The sequence below is a fragment of the Sinohyriopsis cumingii genome, chromosome 9 (genome assembly GCF_028554795.1).
Source record: "Sinohyriopsis cumingii isolate HCF-2022 chromosome 9, ASM2855479v2, whole genome shotgun sequence".
Classification (NCBI taxonomy): Eukaryota; Metazoa; Mollusca; class Bivalvia; order Unionida; family Unionidae; genus Sinohyriopsis; species Sinohyriopsis cumingii.
In genome coordinates this window covers 7,155,074-7,179,659 of record NC_142969.1, presented here as the reverse complement: position 1 = coordinate 7,179,659, position 24,586 = coordinate 7,155,074, and the positions used below count along the sequence as shown (strand labels likewise).

The 24,586-nt window shown below is 35.7% G+C and overlaps 1 protein-coding gene across 3 annotated transcripts in view; it reads right to left on the bottom strand.

The window, feature by feature from the left end:
• LOC149791225 (uncharacterized) overlaps window positions 1-24,586 on the bottom strand; it is a 38,799-nt gene that overhangs the window by 4,997 nt on the left and 9,216 nt on the right. The window contains exons 2-6 of one of the 3 annotated variants that reach the window (XM_089969158.1): window positions 23,510-23,697; window positions 23,006-23,106; window positions 21,730-22,370; window positions 4,757-4,945; window positions 3,572-3,688 (exon numbers count right to left, since the gene is read on the bottom strand). In XM_089969158.1, coding sequence (XP_089825284.1) covers window positions 3,572-3,641 — 70 coding nt within the window. In that variant the 5' untranslated portion in view covers window positions 3,642-3,688; window positions 4,757-4,945; window positions 21,730-22,370; window positions 23,006-23,106; window positions 23,510-23,697. Of the gene's footprint in view, window positions 1-3,571; window positions 3,689-4,756; window positions 4,946-21,729; window positions 23,107-23,509; window positions 23,698-24,586 lie in introns of those variants that run through there. The other 2 variants (XM_089969159.1, XM_089969157.1) reach the window with 2 other exon arrangements.

Below are 24,586 nucleotides of genomic sequence, written 5' to 3'. Positions count from 1 at the left end.
GAAACATGGTTCATGAATTCTAAATATTCAAAAGCTAGTGGTGTGCATGCGTTTCTTTTCTATTCAAGGAAACGTTTATAATTTTGTATTTAAAACCGAAATTAATAATAAAAGCCTGCGATAGAAAGTATTCGTGTAAAACAGAAATTGCACATTACTTCATGCATAACAGTAATACTGAAGCAACTGCCTAGACCTACACAATATACATTCTAGCTCTGTAAGGCTTTGCAATGTTTTTGTTTATTCTGGTTATGATGGGATTTAAGGGAAGTTATTTATGTGTAAATAAAATGAATGGATAGTAATCAATATGAACGCATAGAAGACGTTTCGGTTTCGTGCTAGTAACCATTATCATGGTAGCTGTCAATGATGTTCATTTTCCTGAGACTAAAGTTAAGAATAACAACGATGTAAGTTCCACGCAATTAAATTTTATGTGGTGATTGAAAAGAAACATAATCCAGTATTTTGTCTGGATACTAAATAATAAATGCATAAGTTACATGGAAACACATATTACATATTGATTTTGCGTATTCCTATTTGATCATTGCTATCATAATATTAACAAAATGGATAAAATAAACCATAGTCGCTGAAATAGAAGGCAATGCTAAATGTTCACAAATTTCATTCCGGAAGCAGAGAAAACAAAGTTCTCGGAACATAAATATAACATACATACCGAACGAAAATTAAAAATAGTTCATTGTACTTTCCTTCATAATTTGGACTTAAAAACTTGAAACCGTACTTAAAATGATTAAACATCGTTCATCAGACAACCGCCACGACAATGGCACATTATACTTTTCACATATAAATTTGAGGATTGCTACTGATATATATTTTTTATCGTAATTTCTTTAATGCACAAATTGAGTTGTACAAAGATGATACATTTGTATGTCTGGGTATCAGGGAATTGCGTTTACTGAATTTTTATGCATCATTCCTGAACGAAAATGTGTTCTGGTTTCGTTACAGCGTACAGTGATGCCATAGGGTGGTTCATCTACGTCTTAGGCTTTCTCAAACTACTGAGTTCGGTTCACCCAATCCTGCACGAACAAAATGCTTGCAGTGACACAGCCAATTACCTTAAGCTGTACGGCCGTGTATTTCACCCTAACCAGAGTTATTATAAAGCAAAGTGTGACTTAATTATCACAACACAACTAGCTTTGTCAGGAAGCTTTCTCTTTTTCGGACGGCTTCCTGAACAAACAAAAAGGCTGAGGCCAAATGTCTCAAAGGAGTTTGCCTAACGAAACTAAATAGTGTTTCTAACAAACACCAAAAACCTTTAGGTAAGAAATCTTGCGCTGGTATGTGAATTTATTATTGCGTTCTGTTTTTATCCGTATCATGTGATTGAGTTGTTTGATATACTTGATCTTCCAGTATTCATTCTAAATTTAGCAGATAGTCAGACCTATCTATATAACGGTATGCAATTGTACATGTGGTAAAAGATGGAATAATATTCGAGGTCTTTCAATTCGTTGAGATTATTCTTGCTACATAAAAAAACCTGATTATTATAATAATAATCTCGTATAATTGCTCTGATAAAATGATTTAATATATAATGAAGCAACTTCACTTGCACGCATGCGAAACACATATCATCGCATTTGTACATGACCGTGTCATGCTTTCTACAGCTCTGTGCATTATATTTTAGCTCAGTTTGTATCAGAGGTCATATAATTCTCTGGAGTTTAATATAACCTGCTTTGTGCTGATGTCGGCGGTGATATTGTCACGGAGAAGGATAGTGGTTTTCTCCGGGAAGGACCAAGGCTTCCTAAGTGGTCTTCAGCAAACAAGAGAGCTTTTTGAGGGATCCTTCCGAAGACTCGGAGGGGCGGATCATGAGTGGTCCATACTCAATCATTTATCTACAGGTGTGCAACCGGAAATACTTCGTGATCGTCAACTGGACTGAGTTACATATTTTCTTTTGTGAAATAAGTATTCAGTATCACTGTATGAGCGATATAACTAACATCAGTATCACAACAAGGGTGAAAATAAGTATATAAGTACTTATTCTATTTATGTATGCAACATTATTCATTTTTGTATGCAGATTATATTGTTTGATCACCCTTGGTGAAATATTCATACCCTATTAATAGTTCAGTAAATTATATACTTTGATCTACTTGGTGCTTGACGAACCATTGTTCACTGTGGTGCTTAAATTCTAAATGTTGATTATCCATGGTGATAGATTTATAACGTATCATACATATGTGTGGCTGCAGTTGGTATAGGGTTTAACGCCATTTTCAGAACAAGATAGGTGATAAATGGCGGCCAGTATAACTTATAGCGGAAGAATCTGGGAAAACACGGGAAAGAACCATCGATCAACAGGAAGCTACTAACAAGCTTTCTTACGCACCCACATTGGCCGAGCCCGACAATCGAACCCACTCAGATAGAGGTGAGATGGCATTGATTCATAACGGTGAGCGCTTTGGACCACTCGGGGTCCCCAGTCATATTGGTTTAGAAGTTATATACTTTGATTCACGTTTGATTATTAGGTTAGTGTACACGTTCTAATTATTCCATTTAGGAATGATATCATATCTTTAAATCAATTGTTTAAACTGGTTGGTATCATTCTGTTTAATCCATTGTTTGGTTTTATGAATATGAGTTTGGAGTAAGATACATTAATCATTCAATGACAATATCGCATGCATGAAAGTGCATTTATTATCCTTGAAAAAATTAAACTCCAACAGGTATATTCATGTTACATAAAAAAATTCTTTCCAAAATTTAGGATTAAATCGTTGTGCATATGTACTGGAACCTGATCATGCTTTTTTCGGGGGGGGGGGGAGGGTACCTTCACAAACCAAATATATGGTGCAGTCATACAAATGAAACACAAAATAAAGCCTCAGCCTGCATTATGAAAGAAATTGAAGTTTTGGAAAGTGTTTTAAATTATATTGTTTCAATGCAATAAAGCAGGCAATAGCACCAAGCAAATATAACAAAATGTGCTGTCATAGTTTTTTTTTTTTTATAGGAAATATGCACAGATTATTAGTTGTAATATATTCTCTTAATTGCACTTTGCCTAAATATGAGATTAAGGAAATATAACTTTTCCATGAAATATGATTGCAGACTGTACATGAAATCTAGATCATGTGCAGGTAGAATATCCCTTTATAATTGTAAGTAACACAAGTAGAAGGTCAATAGTTCGAGATGTCATGCATAAGAACCTTACTTTTAGATTTAAAATTCCATTTTCAAAACATTTAAACTATTTGCTTAGTTTTCTTATTTTATTGCCATCGATCGATTAGCGGATTCGTCTCTAATACATTGCTGGAGGCACTTCAAGAAGGATTCGTGTAAACCTAGCAGATATTATTTATTACACAGGCGATGATTAACGAGATATATGAATTGTTTCTAGACGAGTTGTCAAAAATAAATGTTGTGTGGAGACCAGTTTGACTCTGTTTCTATGTTCAAATATCTGACTATAAACACTTAAAAATAGGATAGTTTGAAAAGGTACAGATACCTGCAAAACACACAGAGGGTAATTTATTTTGACAGTCTTCTAAGTGGAACTCAGATTGTCCATCTGACATTGACAAGCTTAAGCACGTGATTTGGCCGTGTGGACTCTGTTCAGATCCTGTAAAATTAGCATATTTTCAGAATTAATTTTGACGTGACTTATATGAGGAGCTTCCCTTTAAAAAAGCCGATGGAAAAATAAAATCTCATGTAAACATCGTATCTTTACTATGGAAGCTGATAGATACTGTCCTGATATCTGTCAGTAAAATTTTCATATGTTTGCTAACCTCAGAACATATATACATTTTCTTTTACAAATTTAGCAAAGACTTGTTTTCAGTGACACAAAAGTGTATCGTATTCGCAAATGGAAGTAGAGGTATTTTATTCGTGTGCAAGAACTGTGAAATATCGTATCTATTTGTATCCCTCCTTGTTAAATTCCAGACATTTTAAAGCAACTTCCACAAAAGAGAAGGTAACTCTATTTTGAACGTAATACTCAAACATACAGAAGAAAGCAGCAGAATAAAATTGTTTGATTATACACTCTTCTCTGATTATCAATGTGTTGCTCTGTTTGTGATATTCTTGTAATTAAAGTTTCTTTCTAAGCTTCAATAAAGATAGTTAATTATTTACTTTGGGTTTGAATACAGTTTTAACCTTCTTACAAAATTTAACTATACAATCAAATTGGTTGCTTTGTTCCTTCTTTTACTATTAGATACATTATGTTCTTCGATTTATTTGTGCACATAGATGAATCTAGAAAATAGTATTTTCTCATTGTTTAATTGAGATTAACTTATTAAATAAGCATTTTGAGATATTTTAGTGAAAGTTAAATAACGCAATACAATTCATGGATACATATACATTATCAAATTTATAGCATCATGTAGTCTCAATAAGTTGAATATTTAGAATGAAATAATAAGCACTTTTTAATCACCAAGCACGAACAGTTAAGAAAGCAACAATGGATACAAGTTAGAGGCAATTCTTCTTTGCTAGCTAGATATAAAACGCACAGACAGACAGACGGTAAATATTTGACTGGTCATAGCCAACAACAATCCCAGACGTTTGTCTACGATGCAATTAAGATTTTGTTTTTATTTGTACATATTATATATTTGGTAATTTTGTAACTGTGCTTCAACAGTGTTTCCATTTGTACCTTTCTTTTGAATGACTTCATCTCTGATATATGCAGTCCATGCCTCATTAAAATCTTGGAGATTGTACTTCCTAAAATTACCAAGTTCAATGCTTGCAGGACGTTCTGAGTTGTTAAAGCAAGTTCTTGCCGCCTCATACCATGACGCCTTTGAACTGTTGTTATATGCAGCATAATCTATAGTCGTATCTGCAAAATTATAGCTAAAATGAGTTTCATCCAAAACGCTTTACATAAAAAGTATAAATGTAGCATTATTTAGATAAATAACGAGAAAGAGTGTCTATCTGCTTATGTTTTCCTTAATAGTTTCTGAACGAAATCTGAAAGACACAACGATTGGGAAGAATTTTTGTATAATGAGCTTCCCATGAATCATAGCAAAGGAGTTATCTCTGGGATACCATCATTTGAATTAAATATGAACTATCCATAACTAACATGCCCTGTGTGCTTCATCCGTCATGCTTATACTTACTTCCTGCAAGTTATGGAAACTTCTTTTTGCATGTACTAAAAATAAAGTGTTGATTTTGTCAGCACTGTTCTTTTGCATCGGTAAATAAATTAGTGTGATTTTTGAAAAGTCGTGTTTTATTAACATTCTGAATATTTTTTAAAAGATTTAAATCAACAATTTATAGCCATACTTTAACAAAGTAAAACATTTTGTCGGGTATTTTATATAAGATATAGTATAATATTATTTTGCCTAAACTGATTTTGAAATTATTTTATCCTTACACTCCTCTTGATAAACTAGCAACATTTCTCTGTTCATCAACTAGTCGCGTGCAAATATTGTATTGGTTTGTTAAAAAAGACTGCATTAATGTTGTGAAACGTTTCGAAATACATGTTCGTACAATCAAGGAGTAAATTGTGCTTGTTGATAAGCAGGTCAGAACTTTCACTGCTATAGCAGAAAGTCAAATAACCCTTGAAAACACAAAATGGTTTAATATTTAAAGGATAGTTGCTTATGATATTTGTATGTGATTAGCATAAGCCACTGAATGATATGCTCTGGTTGAATGTAAGATCCGCATAAGTATCGATATTAGTAATTCAATGGACAACCGTCTAGACAATTGTTTACACAGATTAGTTTTATGAACAAATTACATTCCGTTTTAGCAATTGTTCTTCTCTATTATTTCCAGGAAGGTGGCAGGAGGCAAGGTAATAGTCATAGTGTTGTTTTGTATCTGTGAATACTGTGACAGGATTTTCTTAAACAAAATAAATATTACTTCATTTGGTTCATTTAAAGCGTTTGACATGGTTATCAGGAAAAACCTAAATAAGGAAATATATAATCTTAAGCTCGTTCAGTTTATATAAGTTCGTTTGTGCAATAGCATAGAGAGTAAAATATAAATACTTTGCTCTAACATTATATCTACATTAAAAGCGATAACGCCTTACGACGTTATCCCTTCTACCCTCTGATTCAAAGAACAAGCTGCTTAAGGCTCTAAGATTCCTATATTCATAAATAAAATTGTACAAGAATACTCTTCGACATGAGATTCAATTATTTGTAGATGAGGTACAATTCGTTTCAACTCTAGATAATCCCACTTAAACCAATCAAACTCTAAGCATTAATTAAACCTTTCTAAAATAGTCGGCTTTTCATCCTTGTTAAATTGAATCAGTAGCAAATTCAGAGAAAGTTAATAAACCATTCTCTCCACTACTACTAAATAAAGTAGACATAATGTTTGTGACTGGGGAAACAAAATTAGCTTATACTAACAATGTATATTAAACAATGGGATGTGAAAATCCTTATTTCCGGAGAACAAAGCGCGCACGTACATTTCTGAACAAACTGAAACCGGGTTAAATGTTTTCCCATCTCACCTCTTTCGTTACACCAGATATGATGGATATTACGTTCTACAACGTATGCAATGAAAGTAGCTTCCAATCAGGACAAGCCAGAAAAAAGTCTACCACATCAGAAGGAGAGAAATAACGGTGATAATCGTGTTCCCGTTCCTTGTGTGGGTACAAAGGAATTTCCAATTTACAAATTTTTCATTCACAACAAATTCCATTTCACCACATTATTCAGGAAGAAGTAACTAAGCCACTTTTGTGTAGCTGCTTACATGTAGAAAATGTAAGGCACATTGGATTTTCTTGGAAGCATTGGCAGAAACACCGCATCCTGCTGTTCCAATCCTTCCATTATGTGATAATTTCACATTATGTAGATATACTACTCCCATATGACGTTCACATGAGTATGTTTGTTGCTGTTTAAAATGAATTGACAGCTTTATAAACGGTATAAGTCATTGTACCATGGTTGGCATCTGGTCTGGATTTTGTAACAATCCAATCCAAAACAATTGGCAATATATACTGCGACGAATCACTTTTAAGAATCAGCGTTTGTTCTTCAAGAGAACATTTCTCTTTCATTTTTGATCAACGTCTGACATAATTCTCGACAAATATTCTCTGACAGTTTCAACTTTTATCATAACTTTTGTCTATTTTTGCATTTTGTAGTCGATTCATTGTTGTTTTGTTGTTGTTTTTTTTTCCACGCCTTTGTACATTCTATTTTCATGGTTAAATGGACAAGAATAAATAACTAAATAACGCATTCTTCATTGTGATTATTTAGCAATGTGAAATAATTAGGATCAAACTTAACTATCATACGCTTATATTTAGGCATATTAAAAAATGTTGTATCGTCAAATTAAACAAACATTATTTGCCACCTGCTTTCGTTTTTATCCTTTACCTTCTACAGCGTACATATTGTAATTTGCAACTAAAAATGTATTTAAAATACTTGAACTAACATAAATTAACACCGATGTCTAAATTACGATTGTAAAAGATCAAATTGAATAGTATTGCTAGGAAAGATTTAGTACAAAATGATTCCAAAGACAGGAACATATGTAAGGCTAAATTTTGATGGTTTTAAGTTCAGTATGTATTGATTCGTTTATCTGTTGTATGAAACTCTAAAACGTGAATTATTTCGTTACATGCTGTCACTTTATAATTGTTTTGTAGCTAACAAACGCGTCCATTTAAATGTCGATAGTCCTTTAATTTCGTGAAGGAATTAGACATCATTTATAACTGGTACCTCTGTTATATTTAAATGCATAAAGATTATGTGCATTACATTCGCAACCACTCCATCATTTCAAGTATATATAAGAAATACAGCCTGGAAAAATGTATGAAAGCCCGTACGTTAGTACTGAATCTATGCAAAACGGACGGAGACGATATCCAGATTATTGGATATGTTTCTTTGGCAGTGAGTTATAATTTTTGGTATGATAAACTAATCATAATGAAGTTTTGTCCAAGTTATTCGAAATCCACATTTCTCACACGTATGGTGGCACAAGGGTCGAAGGGTTATATATTAATATCTGACGTCTAAATCAAGAAAGCTTGAAATATTGATAACATATTTTTAAAGATATCTACTATGTGATATGTAATGCCAACGATTTAGACATTCGGTCGTTTTGATTTCTAGAAGAAGGCAAAAAATCTTGTTTTAAGGCAAATGTGCATGGTGCACTGGGTGGATTGTTGTTACGTTTGCAAGATGTAGTTCCATACTTTCTCCACATATAGTTTTATCTTCAGTTTTATTGATATAACAGTTCCTAGAAAATTAGCCCATGAATCTTCAGTAGATTGTTTCTTTCTAGTAATCGCCGCGGATATCCTATCCATGTGTTATTGTTATTTTTATCATGACCTCTTTCCTGTTGCTTGGTCTGCGAAATTGCGACACGTTTAAATTCCCTCGCGAGTTTTTTCATTAAATTATTAAGTCTGGGTTTGCATCTGCGACTTGTACTCGGATGTTACTTATGGCAACTGACTCTCTGTCGTATTCATCAAGTACACATGTGCCTTTTGCAAGCACACCAACAGATTCTACAATTTCAACAACGTGTTCTTTGACTTCAGCCATCGCCACTGGCATGTATCTAATAGTATATGTAGATGCTCGTGTTGCTTTCTTGAGATCCTTGTTGGGTTAGCTGTTTTACGAACTGGACCTGGTTTTTCTTCTGTTCCATGACTGCTCATGTTACCCTTTTAATATCCGCAGCACTTTCGACACATTCATTTTATTGGTTTCAGCAGATATCGAAATCTTTGTTTAAAACCCGTTATCAGATCTTCTCGTGCGGTCTATCGCGACAAAACATACCTTTGACACTTTTTCGACTTGCAATAACATTACGATATAAATTCCAGTTGTTCACGAGCCGTTTTACGACGTCGCTGTTCTTATAATTATATGACATGACTGGCAGATGCTTTACATAATTGTCACAATTGGTAAATTACAGTGTGTGATACACGTTCGTGTTAGACGCTAGTGTCCAGATTCGCACGATATTTTCCCTAGCGACTGCAAGTTTCCTTCAACTCATTAGGGAGAGAACTAGACGGATCCTTAAGTGATTCTAAAAACATGTCACGAAATTCACCTCACGAGCGTTCAGCGGCCCACTAACTCCAATGAATATTTGCAAGATCATGCACGTCAATGCCACGAATTTAATGGATGGTGGACGGTAGACGGCGGTAGATGTTTCACTTCTCAACGATCCTATATCACTCACCACATTGTGAAAATCTTTTAAAACATTAAAACACGGTTGATTATCAGCCGACGTCGCTAAAACATGCAACCGACCCAAATTTAACCATCATAAAATCATATTCAGCAACACTACGTTTCCTGATGCAGCAGGGACAATGACCAATGCGCAAACTGACCTTGGAATATATCACCATTTCATTGCACGGTTTAGGTGTCGCTTGTGCTGTTATGTCAAAGACGTAAAAATCTTTAGCATCGTTGGGCCGTTTCCTTTCTTGTGGTGCGATTGAATAATACAGTCATGTTCTCATATTGTGTCAGATGACGCGCAAAGGCAAGCACTGCAAATCCACCTCGAGTTCAAATACGTAATGGTAGAGCCTCAAGCAAGAGAATTTTCGTCCCATGTGATGCAACAAAAGTTCCTATTACATGGTGGAATTAAACTCTTTGGTATAAAAACGTCAGCGGTGATGGTGCTGCTGTACTGACGAAGTTACGGCATTACCGGGGACACCATGGAGAAAACATGCTGGATACAATTACTGTGGGTCTTGTACACGGCTTGATATAAGAGTTGATGATAACAACCTACCAAATCCTGCTGAAGCACCTGTACATTGAGTTGTTTCTGCTCGTTACCTGCATGACCTAGTTTTTGAATGATATTCGTGCGTGTCAACGTGAATATGATCCATGACTTGAATGCAATTGCAGGACCAAGTGCAGGAGAAAGAATCGCTAGAGGTACGAAAGCCAAGAATATTTTAGGTGGCGGGAAAAAATTCACTCATTAAAAGTAAATTATAATGATACAAGCAGACAAATGCGAACAAAAAAAAAACAGACATTATCAAAAATATACTACAGTCTGCATGTGTACTGAAAAGGTTAAATAGCTATGGAAAAGTTAGTATGCGCGGCAAAGATAACTCATGGAGATGCTCAAGCATGGGTTTCCAAACAAGGGTTGTGGTAAATGTACCTACCAGTACCAAGACAAATTTCAAGTGGGTGGTGTGATGTACAAATAACAAATGAAGCTGATCAGACTGATTTATTAAATATGCTTGTTTAATTGATCTGCAAAGTCGATTTCAAAACACAAAAAGCTGCGACGTTGACGTCAAATATTCTGCAAATGTCGCAGATGCATTCGAGCGTATATATGCATGTTCCTCATTAACACGGACACGATAGTTACTAGTGGATCCTGTCAAGAATGCCTCTGACCTTTTTGCTGCGGTGTTAGATCAAAGCACCCTGTGCGAGTTCGTATTGGACATGTTAATATACCTCATGACCAAGTTATTGTGGAACGAATCGCGAAACGGTTATTCGGTCATCCATATGCACAGGAATTATTAATGAGACCTCGAAGTGCTAGCACTCTGGGTGTTACCACACCCACACGACAGAGTGATCATACGAATGGGTAACCTGACTTCCATTATTCGCAGTAGCATTTGAATAACTAATTCATACGCAAGATTGGATTAAAACCAGCTAATGCAGAGCGACAAAAATCATTCACAGTAACTCAGAAAACATTTTCACAAGCCGACACCGCTGCACCATTCGGAACCAAATTTGACTTACATATGTATGCATCTGGAGAGTTAGGTGGGTAACGTCGGGCTACTGATCCTGTATGTTCCGACTTTACGGTCTCGGAATGGATTAACGCTCCAAGAGGGCCAACATATTGTCGTTTGGGTCCTGCATACCGTTCAACCATGGGAGGCAAAGCTACCAAACCAAGCGTTTGTGCTAGAGGAATTGCAGGTCGTTCCTGTGAATACTGAACTGCAACCAATACTTTTTTGATGCACTACTGGATGTACTTAGACATCAGTCATATCGACGTGTCATCTGTAATTTGATTCACATTAGCATCATAGCCAACCGCGTTAGTGGCATCCATCACTTGGAATCAAACAGTAACAAACTTACTTTGGTGCATCAGTAACCAACCATGCTATATCTCCGACGCCGTGTCAAATTTTCTGCGCATGCGATTTCACGTGCCAGTGGTAGTTTTATTTAATAACCCGTGGGACACCTTTAGCTCTCTTAATATGCTTGGGTCCAACCACTATTGAATTCACTTTAGGTCACAACTCCACATGATGTTCGATTGGTTTTCCCCAAGCATTTGTCATTGAACTTATCAACAGCCTTTTTATCAGTGTTATTAACAATGGATGTTTCCTCTGATAATCAACTGTATCAAATCCGTTTACTAAACTTGTTCAATCATGTCCACGTACACGTCATTGGTTGTGGTGTGCTACAGCAGCGAGTCAGTGTCGGTAAAGAGCATCCTGACACGATGCTGGTAAGATGGTTTTATGTTATCTAATAAAACTCGTACATTGTACAAGTCTAACACGGACAATCCAACATGGATTGGTTTTGTCATGTTCAGATTTTCTCTTTTATTATAAAGGGCAACAAGTACACCATCCGAGATTCAAAACGTAGAGTCAGTAATGAACCTTCAAAACTATCAGTATTCGCTATCACGGAAAAGGTAGACTCGAATTCTCGAATTCGTGTGCGCAAAATTTAAATTCGTGGTCTTTTGTTCTCATTTCCTTATTTATCTGTATATTAGGAGTCATACAAGCGTGCTGGCCAGATAAAAGCACTCGATGGATCATGGTTACAAGCATTCTTCACCGCCAATACAACTACATATTGCACACGTAGAGTACCTAATTCTGCTTCGTCTTAAAACTAGGAACAAGTCTGGTGCATTAAGTAAATTTAGGACTTCATTCATTCACTCACTATTGCGCACTGATACGAGACAGCCACGTACTATGCATCAATACATCTTCTGGGGCCAGCGAATAATCGGTGTTTACATCATGTAAATGTTTCAGATATTATATGTCAACTTCAAAGAAATAATAGTGGTGTATGTTGTTGTAATGGCGTATATATCTGGGAAGCAAAGCTTCTGTGGGATCAATCCAGTGATACCCACCAACCGGTAACAATTGCATCAATACCAGCCATAAAGGTTATAGTAATATAAATGCATGATGTAATTGTTAAGGGAAGTGGGATTATATCAGTCCACGTTTGTGTTATTTGCGCGAGCGTATCTGGGACTCGCCATGGAAATCCATACCATGGCAGTCACGAAAGTTTCACAAACACATCAGCGAGCAATAACACGTTAGTGCTCATGTACGGATACAATTTTCTTATTAAGGATCAGTGTTTGGGGCACAAGCACGCCAGGCACAGTATCAACAAGTGATTGCAAAGCTATCCACCGCTGCACACTAGCTTGTCCAAGGAAGAACTGAGAAACTGTAACGAATAGATGAAATGCAGCTGAACTAGACGAAACGTCATGTATATTTCCATGTTGTTTAAAATAATATTTATTGGTGAGTTTGGTACCGTAACCACTGCTTGCATTATTAAGTGAGCATCACACCTGCACCGATCTACAGGGAGATTTGTCACACCTGTAGGTTATAAGAGCTGTGTTCGGCTCCCCTCTACAGGCCAGTGATGTGACCGTGATCACGAACTTTGTAACCGGAATAAAAAGTGGACGGTCGTTGCCTTTCACAAAGTGGCCATCGAAGATCCAGCAGTGAGTTGCTCGAACAACTCGCGTATGTTATCGCATGTCATAATCATGTCATGGGGTGAAAAGAGCTGTTGTCGAGCCCATTTCCCTGTACCTTTAATGACAAACGTCGACCCACTCCCGGTCATTACATAATATTGGTGGCTTAGTATTTATCCCTGACTTTTGCGAAAGCCACGCTGGTGTTGGTAATGGATCAACGAAACTGCTGGCATTGTGTGATATGTACCTCGCTTTTAGCATATGGGACAAGTGTCCATTCATTTCATGCATTGGAACATTTTTCCAAGATCTCGAGTTTCGATGATCTTTTCAGTTTCGATTTCATTGTTGATGGAACTAGTCTCGTTACAGTTCAGATTTGTACGAGCATAGCCGTTGACCCACGTTGTAAAACTTTTAAATAAATCTTTGTCAAGACTAAGTGGCATAACCAAATGCGCATTTAGGACAATATCAGCTTTAACTCCAGCGTGGCAACATTGTTGTTACACGCATGTGATTCGAGGAATCATATTTTTAAAAGTTGTCGAGCGTTGTGCCTGGTTTGTAAGTGTGTTGGATAATTGAAACGTGATTGTTTAATTCACCACTACACATATAAAATTTAAATTTACATCCTAGTAATTGATGTGCCTTTTCAGCAGCATCATTAGCAATAATAAATGCAGTCTGTGTTAATTCTGATGACGGTAGTGCTATAAATGAGAAATGCTCCTACCAATGATATGAAGTGCTCGAGCTGTAGCAGAGAAATCAATAACTGATGTCTACTGTTTTCTGAAGTCTAGGTGCAATCATATTAGAAAAAAAGCTAATAATATATATTAAGAATGACTCAATTCAAAGATATAGCTGATCCCGTATTTAACATCGGCACGCCTCTGTTTGAGGATGGAATAAAATATATCTTCAGTATTCTTCATATACTGCTAGGGACCCCAATCAATTAAAAATAGAATTACATGTGCGGCATATGTTGTATATGTTTCTTCTGCTACGTGAAGCATTCTTGAAAATTGAAGTAAACCTTATATAAATATATTCTGTCGGTACCGATTATCCTGCCAATACCACAGTTGGATCTGTTAACAACTAATAATGGCGTTGTGCAACAGTGCACGTTATTCCATCGATGGAAAAGAAATCAAATTAATTCTTGACAACATATAGTTTTAGGCCCTAGCGCCTCTTTAAATGGCTGATTTACTCGGAGGCAAGACCAACTTCATAAAAGCTTATTACAATTTTCGTGTACAATTCCTCTTAGTCGCATACGTGGGTTTCGCAAGATGTTCGTGAGGTTATCTTTTGGAGCTAAACCCACAGTCACATTTACTCGTAACAGCAACTCAAATGATGGACTTTGGTGTTGTACAGCTGCCTCTGATGGTATAGTCATATTAGAAACATTTGTATTGTGGATGCCTGTGCTCACCCCTTCACTGACACCACAAACACGTTTGCTATCGTTTATACAATCTGGAACCTAGTCATCGCTGTCGTACCTCCCACATACCACAGATGCACAGCCACCAAGTGTAATGACAGGACAGTTTGAATGGCAAATAATTGCCCAGCATGGGCTTACAGCACCAAATCATGTATTAGTGGAGTCTCAAAATACGAATTGAAATAATCAGCGAACTCATATTAAGATGATATTTGACATTAGAAGTGACTGCGGTTTCGTTGCGGTTTAACTGTCGTCAGGAAGATATACAGCTTGACCTCTCACAATCTTATATGTACCAACTCTAAACATTGACACTGGTTTACAAATGTCCCAACATGATTTCATGACACTGTACCCGATTTATTGCTTTTCACTGGAAGACCTGGAGTTGTTCAGGCAGTCCGTTGTCATGTAGTTTCACGCACGTGTAGGTGACACGTGTGGTTATCGATGTTATGATACTTTCTGACAAAACTCTGTTGTCAGAGGATGCTGGTGGCCGCACGAGGGTCCACGATGCACTGTGGAAAATTGCTGCATTTTTACATAATATTATCCTATCACGAAAGTGAAGGTCGGCCTCAGTGAAAATCAGTTGGGAAAATAACAAACGCAGTTAAAAACGCTGAAAGTTTCTCTATTGAACTTAACTGAAAATATCCCTGTTTGTTTGACACAGACAAATATCGCTCAGCTTAATGAGGCCAAATACAATAACACCTCGGTAACATTAAAATTATCCAAGTCACAGGTGACACAAATGCAAAAGTTGCCGCATTAGTCGGAACTGCATTAGGGATAGCGCTGATAAAGGTAGATGGGGCTCAAATAACACATCGTAAAGAAAAAATGGAAAAGGCCCTCCATTACCAGGAAAATATCGTCGATTACTGGTACAACACGCAGAAGACCGCACCGTTGACCAGTCTTGATTTACTCTTGATGATAAAATTAGTCAAACATTTATGTTGTGTCTTTATGCGAAATGAACTCGCATCAATGGTGCCATGCGCACGTTAAACGGGTTTTGTCAACCTAACTTTGAAAACAGGACCTGGCACCCATTGGGTTTCATATATGGTGACATCGCAACATCGTTTGTATTTTGACACGTATGGACTTGCGCCACCAGTTCAAGTTATTTATTTAACCAGGCAAGGCAGATGAAAACAACTATCGTATTTAACTATGCAAATACAATCTCAATTGAATTGTCCCTTATGTGGTCATCTTATTATTAAAATGTTGCAAGCACTTGCTGGAAGCAAATCTACCTCATCATCAACACCGCAAGCACTTACTGATTTCACATTAAAGTACTTTTGTTATTATATCAAATGTACATTAATATTTACGGACGTTTCTCGGCCCGACTTGGTACTGATATGGATCAGAACAGGTTTGCCTACAAAGCGGATTTGACTGCGTTTACTATTCGTATTGTTATTAATGTTGACCCAAGTAAATTTGTGGTTTCTGAAGATCAAACTGCAAACCACTAATGTTGACATTCAAGAAATTGTTGTCAAGTTGAAAGGCGCTGTCGCAAAGAACCTGACTGAAATAACTACAAAAGGTGGAATCAGAGACTCTAGCTTGACAGTTGAGTATTTTGATGATACAAAGCAACAACAAAACCATAGGTAGATAAACCAATCGCTAACGGGCCTGCACCACCATTAATTGTAAATTCATTTCCAACGTACATAATACTGCTGAAAAACAAAGAAGAGGAAATAACTGATAATAAAATAACAATTGGTTGAATTGTTTTTGATAATGCCAACGGCTTGGATAAATCTAAATCTCACAAACTGAGGGTCGCGAGTCTGAATCGTATTTATAATATCGCACCCGGTTATTATAGTGGATAGAGTTAATTAATATCATTGGTATACAGGCAGCCCGGTCCAAGAGTAATGTTAATTAATGAACCGACAGCATTCGTCCAACACAAATATTGCTGACAGCTAAAGATAAAATTCAGTTTTAAGCAGTTCACATATATTCATATGACTTCTTCACCGTATTTGGTGTTTGTGTTTAAGATTACATTTATTATTATATATACGTAATGGATTCTGACTGAGGTGATAAAGTTGCGGAATTTACCGACGGAGCGTTAGACTCACAGCGGATACTAACAGTGATAGTGATTTTCTTCCACTTGTGGGCAAATGTCTACGTTAGAGTGGTGTTACCAGGCCCTCGTATATATTGAAATAATATATTCTTAAGCATCATATAGAAATTGACCGTTGGGACGACCAGATGTGCCAGTGCCAACTCAAGGTCAGCATGGAAATCATCGCAAACGCAAATACCCAAAATGTTTAATGCGCGACCAGGTGTCAAAACACTCGGGGATTGTTTTGACAAGTTGTGCATTCACCCCTGCATCCATCCCGGTTACGTTCACCTACGAATAGTTTACACCATCAATGACTCAAGTGAGACAAAAATGATCTCGACTGTTCAGCATAGATGGACTTGTTACTGCTCTACAGGGCTGTACTTGGTCGGGTAACAGTTATTAGGCGACGTCGATCGTTAGAGGTAATAGGCTCAGGCGTAAACGATGTGTCTCTAAATGTAAAAGGTGCAAGACCACCACAATATCTGAAAATTTAAATATTCCTCAAGATGATATTTTCTAAAAATATATGACAGTTATGCCTGTATAAATGGGTAATTGGCTAGAACCCTGTATGCGTATTGCACCTGGGCGTGATGACAAACGACAGGGTCTGCCAATCGCGCAATTGTCCTACAAGATTGTATCATTCATAGAAGAACTATGGTAGGTCCTCAATGTTACCGACGTGAAGAAACAATTGAAACATAGCAACAGCTGCTAGATGAAATCATCAATAGAACCAAGCTACCTGTAAAACACAAACATGTTTGTTTGGTCGTAGATGCTATTTGTGGATTTGCTGTTGTTCTTGGCGTGACAAGAATAGCAAATACAAAATCATCATCGGTGTACCAATTGAATTTATTGTCAGGGCAATATCGATAGTAACTGGTGTCTCTCATGGTGCTACCAACCTAATTTTGATTCTAATATATTCACAACTATGTAATTATTCAGGAATGCTTGCATCGGCAAAAAGCAGCCTCAGAACGATTAGTAAACTGTATTATATGGTTATTGAAGATAAACTAATTAATATGGCCAAATTCGAGACATTCTAGGCGAAAATGGAAAATCACCGACAGCTTTGACCATTGATTAGGACGGAACCGTGCTGTTGCTGATTTACAAACAATAAAAGTCGAGTAAAAGGAAAAATTGTCCTAAGCGGTTTCTACAGATTATTTCTCTGCGATGCTGTATGACTCTTGCTTCGGCCAGGTTGTTTTAATGAAGTTTTTTATGCTAGTAATACAAGTGTTGCACCACGTGAGTGGATTGCTTGCTAAAAATGGACAAACGTCGTGTGGGACAGAGGATACGACGTATAAGGAACCAAAAAGAAATCAAAGCCGCCATAATGACACTAATACAGGTTTTCGGCAACTTAGAAAAAAACGCTTAAACTCAAATGGGCTATACTGAATAATGAAGAGGCACACAAATCCTGACAAAAGTGTGTGAATGATGAAATTCTTTCGATTAGGACGCTTAATATGATTTGGATACAACTTATCAATTTCGATAAATTCCGTAGTATCAGCCTTACCTATAAACATAACCATCTCTGAGCAAGTGATCAGAGTGCATACAGTTTAAGATCATGACCCTTATATTGACTTACCTCCCCTTGCAAGGATAACACCATTGACACAAGAATAGCATCTGAATGATGAACATCGTCTTAAATAGTCTGGTTCTTTAACCCTTGTGCAGTATTGAATTCAACATGTGATAATATATAAAAGCTAGGATTAAGTAAGGGCGTTCGTATACTTATGCACAAAGTCGAAGCGCTATAGTTCAGACGTCCATGGTGTCAAAATAGCAAGGATACAATCCTGAAAGAATATAAATTATGAAGAGCGGGATTGAAGATAAGGCACGCACAAACAAATCTCCTTTCTCATGAATGATATGATAAAATGTCACGACATAATCGAGAACTGTCTCCAGCCTTACTGTTGACATTTCCCAACGAACTTCTTAGACAAAACGCGCACGATGATCGCGTGCACATCATCCATGAGAAACGTTATGTCATTATACATAACAAAATAATCATCAATCAAATCTCCGCTCCTGTAATTGGTACATAAGTGATAAATTAATGAAAATAGCATCTGCCATACAGCACATGGGTATCACAATAACATTTAACTTTAAATGTCATTTGTTTTTTGGTTTTCTTTTGCAGAGATAAGCTCTAGGAATTAACGTACCAGAAATTACATCCAACAACAGCTCCAAAACTGTATCACAGTATAGTTATACAATCTGTTTTCTACGATTGCGAAACGAGTACTGTCACAGAATTAGGCAAAAAATAACTTGGTTTTGCCTGATAATTATTTGACTATTTTTCGTTGTCCATACGTACAACGTTATCTAGGGTGAATAAGTGTTTTTCCAGGTAAGCGACTGTATTAATATGTACCTCGCCAGAAATTACTTGCGACAAAGGGACATTAATAACATGATATGCACGGGTATTTTTCCCTGACTATTGCTCACTCTCCTATGGATTTAAGTAAGATCAATTTCTAAACCGACACTGGTCGTTTTGGAATACGTCAAGAAGTGTACGCTCCCCATTGTTCTCCAGCCATAGGGATAAGTGTTAAATTTATATTTCATTTGATATGCGAAGCTTATTCGGTTTGTAATGTCTTATCGCGTAATAATGCATTTATTACAAAGCAGATTTGAACTTTGAATTACAAGTCACTATAAGAAGTTAATGTATTAGCATATATCAAGAGATTTTACAGAAACTATTATTATGACCAGTTTGGTTTTATTGTAGCTGATTGTGATTGTGACTGTGAATATGACTAGAGCTGACCAGAGCTGTCTGAAGCTGTCTAAAGTTGTTTAGAGCTGTCTGGAGTTTCCAGAGTATTTAAGGCTGCGTGCTGTCGATACGTATGTATGTATGTACATATGTCTGAGCCACGGACGTAGACGTAGCAAATTAAAAAGGGTGATGTATGCTATCTGTACGTGTGTATACGTATGACTGTACATGTGGTGGATCTATAAAGGGTGCGAGCGGCCGATAAGAGTGTGGGCCAACCCAAGGAATCGTGCGACTGTACAAGGGGTCAAGAAGCTACGTTTGGTTCAATTGTTGTTCCAATTGGGTGCATTTTTATGCTCATAAGATTATTTTGAATCTTAGTTATGTTCATAAGATAATTTTGAATCTTAGTTGTGTTTCAAGAGATTATGTGAAACTCTCTTATAGTTTATGACATTATTTTGAAACACATTTGAATATCATAAGATTATTTTGAATCTTAATCGGAGTCCGTATTTGAGATTATGTGAATCTCTCTTGTAGTATATAATACTGTTTTGAAACGTATCTGCCGTCCATGAGGTTTCTTTGATCTGTATTTCATATTGAATTCATATTTTTGGTTTAGTTTCAATGTGTAAATGCTTGTGTAGAGTGATTGGGTCAATCATATGTTGAGAGCGTGAGAGAATCATTGTATTTTTACACCATATATTTTTCTTCATCAATTCATTTCATAAATTTCCATCTTTCACACATTGTGTTTGTCTTATTCATTTAGTCCAAAAACCCACTCGGTTTCTATTCTGCTACAAGTATAAACACAAATAAGTCATAAAAAGTAAATGCCTTTATGCTAACAACATGGCGAAAATATCCTAAAACACATTGGAGTTTTTGCAATATGTACTTGTTGCATCAATCTCTTTAAAATGAAATAAAATGTATTATGGATGCGTGCTTCTGGCCTTATTAGTAGGCCTTATTAGTAGTCCAAATTGGATTTACGTTTGTAGATATTATATAATACAAAATTGTCATTTAGACTGTTGAATTATTCTTGAATGCCTCTGTTAAATCTTCAAAGACTGTATTACCCCGAAAACTGTAACTAAAATCTAATATTCACTGCACACTCTTTATTTTACGTTATCTTTAGCAAACCTGTAAATGAATACAAAATATTAAACGTATAAAACATTCCTATAGGATATTAATGTCACCACTGGTACTATTTCTAGAATTAATGATGTTCGTCTTTATACTTAATCAATAAAGTTAACAGTTAATTGATTATGTAATGATTGTCAACGAATTATTTGAGGAAATGTCTGGTTAAACATTGAACAGTTATGTCAGTATAAGGATTATATTCATTTAAACAAGGTTTCTACCTGGAAGATACAATTACCAAGGCGTGAAATAGCCACATCGCTAGTCTCCATAATAAAGGAGAATGTGGCTGCCGCCGACAACTCTAACTATTATCTAAGGTCAATGCCTTCATAAATGATTCCAAGCCATAAAAAACTGCCTTAAAGCGCAGAATAGTTCCTCTGATTTATTATATAACAAGCTGTGCATTTCCTGCTGTCCTTCACAATATTCAGTATATTGTATGTCTATTTGCAATCCGTCATGGGATATGTGTCTTCATCAAGTGTTTCTCATTGTAAAGAGAGATGACAGATGTGTAATCAGTAATTCTCGTGTTTTGTGCTTGAGTGTATGAGATCTGTGGATAACAATTGATTAAAACTTCATTTCCGGACTTCTTTCGTTTTTCAGCATCGCATAATGTGTCTCCATATCCCATGAACATATGTATGTGATGCACTTCTAGTTTGTGCTTGATAATAATCACTCATTGAGAAAACTACGTTATTTTCTATTACCATAATTATTTAAATGAAGGTAAAAGGTATTATCTTTGTAATTAACAAAACTGTACATATAAAGCTAATTTCTTCTTTTCAGAACCTATCAACGCACAATTATAATTTTCCTACAATTTCATGCAAATCAGTTTATTCCAGATTGCACCTTGTACAATCGCTGTGTTGTCTACCGAAATATGCTGATCACGTGCATTTATCTGACGACCTAGACACAACTCTTAAATGCTGCTAACTTACAATTTTAGATCATGCAAGGAAAAGGTAATTTTCTGTTTGATTTAAATCTTCAGCTTTGTATAATTCACTGTACATGCAACCATGTTCATCCCTCTTGGAGTAGCATAGAATTTGAGAGGACATTTGGGTATTCCTCTTTTAAAGGACAATTACCTTTTCAAACTAAAGATAAATAAGGTAAAATATTAAATACATGTTGAGGCAAAGTTCATACCATTTAATCCACATAGTGAATTTTGATGATCTAAACAGTTGGTAAAATTCCAAGCTGCACCGTTATCATGACTCCTATAATGAACAGATACACACTTGTTTGCATTATCGGATTTCTTTGCCACCTCACCAAAATGTGACGTATTCCCTAAAGTTTCAAGAAGAAAAAAAACGATTATGGTTATAATTCGTTACAATTAAAACATTTTAGTTATTTTAATAGTTACACCTGTTATAAATCTTTAAAACATGTATACTGTTATCATTAATTTCTACTTTTTCATCGCAAAAAAAAATGTCACTGAGAATGAAATAATATTCAGTACTGTCGAAGACTGAAATTCAGGATTAGGAAATTTGCAGCATAACTTCTCTTATTAATTTCTGTTCAAAATATATTTGTCAGGAACCTAATTCGTATTACACATCATTAGTACAGAAAACGGTTCATTATATTCCATTAGTGTTAACATATAATGAAGTTAAAATATTCTTACCGATGTTAACGCCATAAACCCACATATGTCCACTAGTTCCACAGATGAAATTTGTCCCATTGCACATTATCATCGAACAAGTGGCTGATTTCATAAATTGTGTTGATCGTATGCTAATTAAGTTCAAACAATGGCACATGTTATCCTATATGAAATGTATGAACAGAAAAATTATCATACATTTATATTTTATGACGAGTGTGCTGCTAAATGTGATAACAAAAAGGTAAAATTCTTCTATATTTCCCCTGACAATTTCAAAGTCTAACTGTTTTTAAATCGTTTCAATTCTGGCATTTTGTCTTTTAGAATTTCCAATTTTCTTTTAAATGTCTTTGTATTATCGGTTAAACAGGTTTTTCGTATATTCCAATGAACAGAAGGGACTCATACATACTCACTTTATATATGCTCATTTGGCTATACTTCCTGGAGTTACTGACATTAGACGACAATTATTTTCCATTTATAATTGTTCAATTTCTCCTTGCCAAATTGTCGAATCAGCTGGCACGCACATTAAGAGACAGAATCAAGAAGGTGTATTATATTTGATTTTTTCTGCCTTCCTGATCTCCGATCAACTTTATGATTTAACTATCAATGACTAAAATAAACATTTTATGTCAACAATTTAGATTACTAATACTTTTAAGTGGGAAAGTGCTTGTGACCACTTAATTCACCTAAAAATTAGTCTTCGTATAAAGTTAAAACTACTGTTGTGTGTAGCAAAGGAAACATAATTGGTACATAACAGTTAGGTTTGTTCGCAGTTACCTCCAAACCAATATAGCTGAAATTACTACAAGCCATGGCACATCTACCGGGTGTGTTGCCGATGATACTGGAGTTGTGCTCACCTCCTGAGGGCAAACATCCTATATTAAGACAAAGTTAAAAGGTTTTTTGTTTAGTCACGTTATGTTTTGCAATAACTAAATACAAGGTGTGTTTTCTTTTATACACCAAGAGTTATAAAAAGTTATGTAATTCCTGCTAAACAGTAAAGTGTTTATCTCTGATGGCGTACCTGTCTTTGAGCATCTAAATCATACTGTTACCAACCAGGTAAGAAGCTTTAATTAGTTTAGAGTTTGTTAATGGTGCAACATTGTATATTATTTCTAAAGATAAAGTACACTCTTCGCTAATATTCAAGTGTTATAAAAGGTCTTATACATTAGGAACATTGAACTAGTTATTAAAGTATGTATTAAATTGTCGTAAAAATGTTTTTATTTTAACCGTGATTAATATAAAGTATGTCTTCCATATACTTACCCAATATATTAAAGTAGGCGAATATTTGGTAATATCCAAACCATACTCTAATACCTCCTATAATAGATGAGAGGTTCAAGTTCAGAGGCAACTTCATTGGGTAGAACTGGACATCGTCGATGACAGCAGACCCGTTATTGAAGCAAGCCTTGTCCCACGAAGAAATCCATGACGTCAGTACATATGTGCTGTAGAGTTATAATATACGTACGATTATGACAACACAGAGACTTTTTTAAGATAGGTAAATTTTCAAGTCAATAAGTGTAATGTATTCAAATGTAAATTGATGACTGTTTTAACTATACGCAATATAAGAAAGCATTTGACCAGATGATGTCTAACTGTCCAGATCAATAAGTTATTTTAAAATATTAATATCGCGTCTTTGTATAAAACAAAACAATGGCTATGTAGTGTTGAGATCCTATTAAATGCTATGGAGAATAAATTTATAAAGAGGGCGAGGCAAAGCAAATTAGTTTCATTTTTGTCCAATCGAAAATGAGCACAGTTTTGGAAGTAATTGCATCGGCCCGAGGGTTAAAACAACGGAACAGTGTTTCAGCGAACGAGATGCGAAATTTCTCTTATCTAATCAAGATTCTCAAGAAAGAAAGAAATGCAATATTTCTTTTCTAAAATTACCCAGGTTCTTATTATCACATTTCTTTCACAATGTTTGCAAACAGTAAGAAACAATGATCTTTATTCGTAAAACGATTTACTCTGGGCTCTCTAAAGAAACATATTATGTACATGGTATTCATTTTACTCCAACTATGAATCAATGACCTTGTCAAAATGTTCATAGATTTTTAATATAATATTTTAAATACAAGGTCGAAGGTCATGTGACAAGCAATGCCTTAGTTCATATATATGGCCACGTGACTGAGCGTTCAGTGTTCTCCGTACCCAGCCAATAGTGATTATAATATATACTCTGTGACAATCCCATAATGGCTGACATTTATTATGGAGTAGAAACAAATGATTTAAACAATGGCTGATGGTGTATTCTAATTCGAAATGACTCATTTTACGAGTGAAATACAGTACACGGCGACTCAAGGA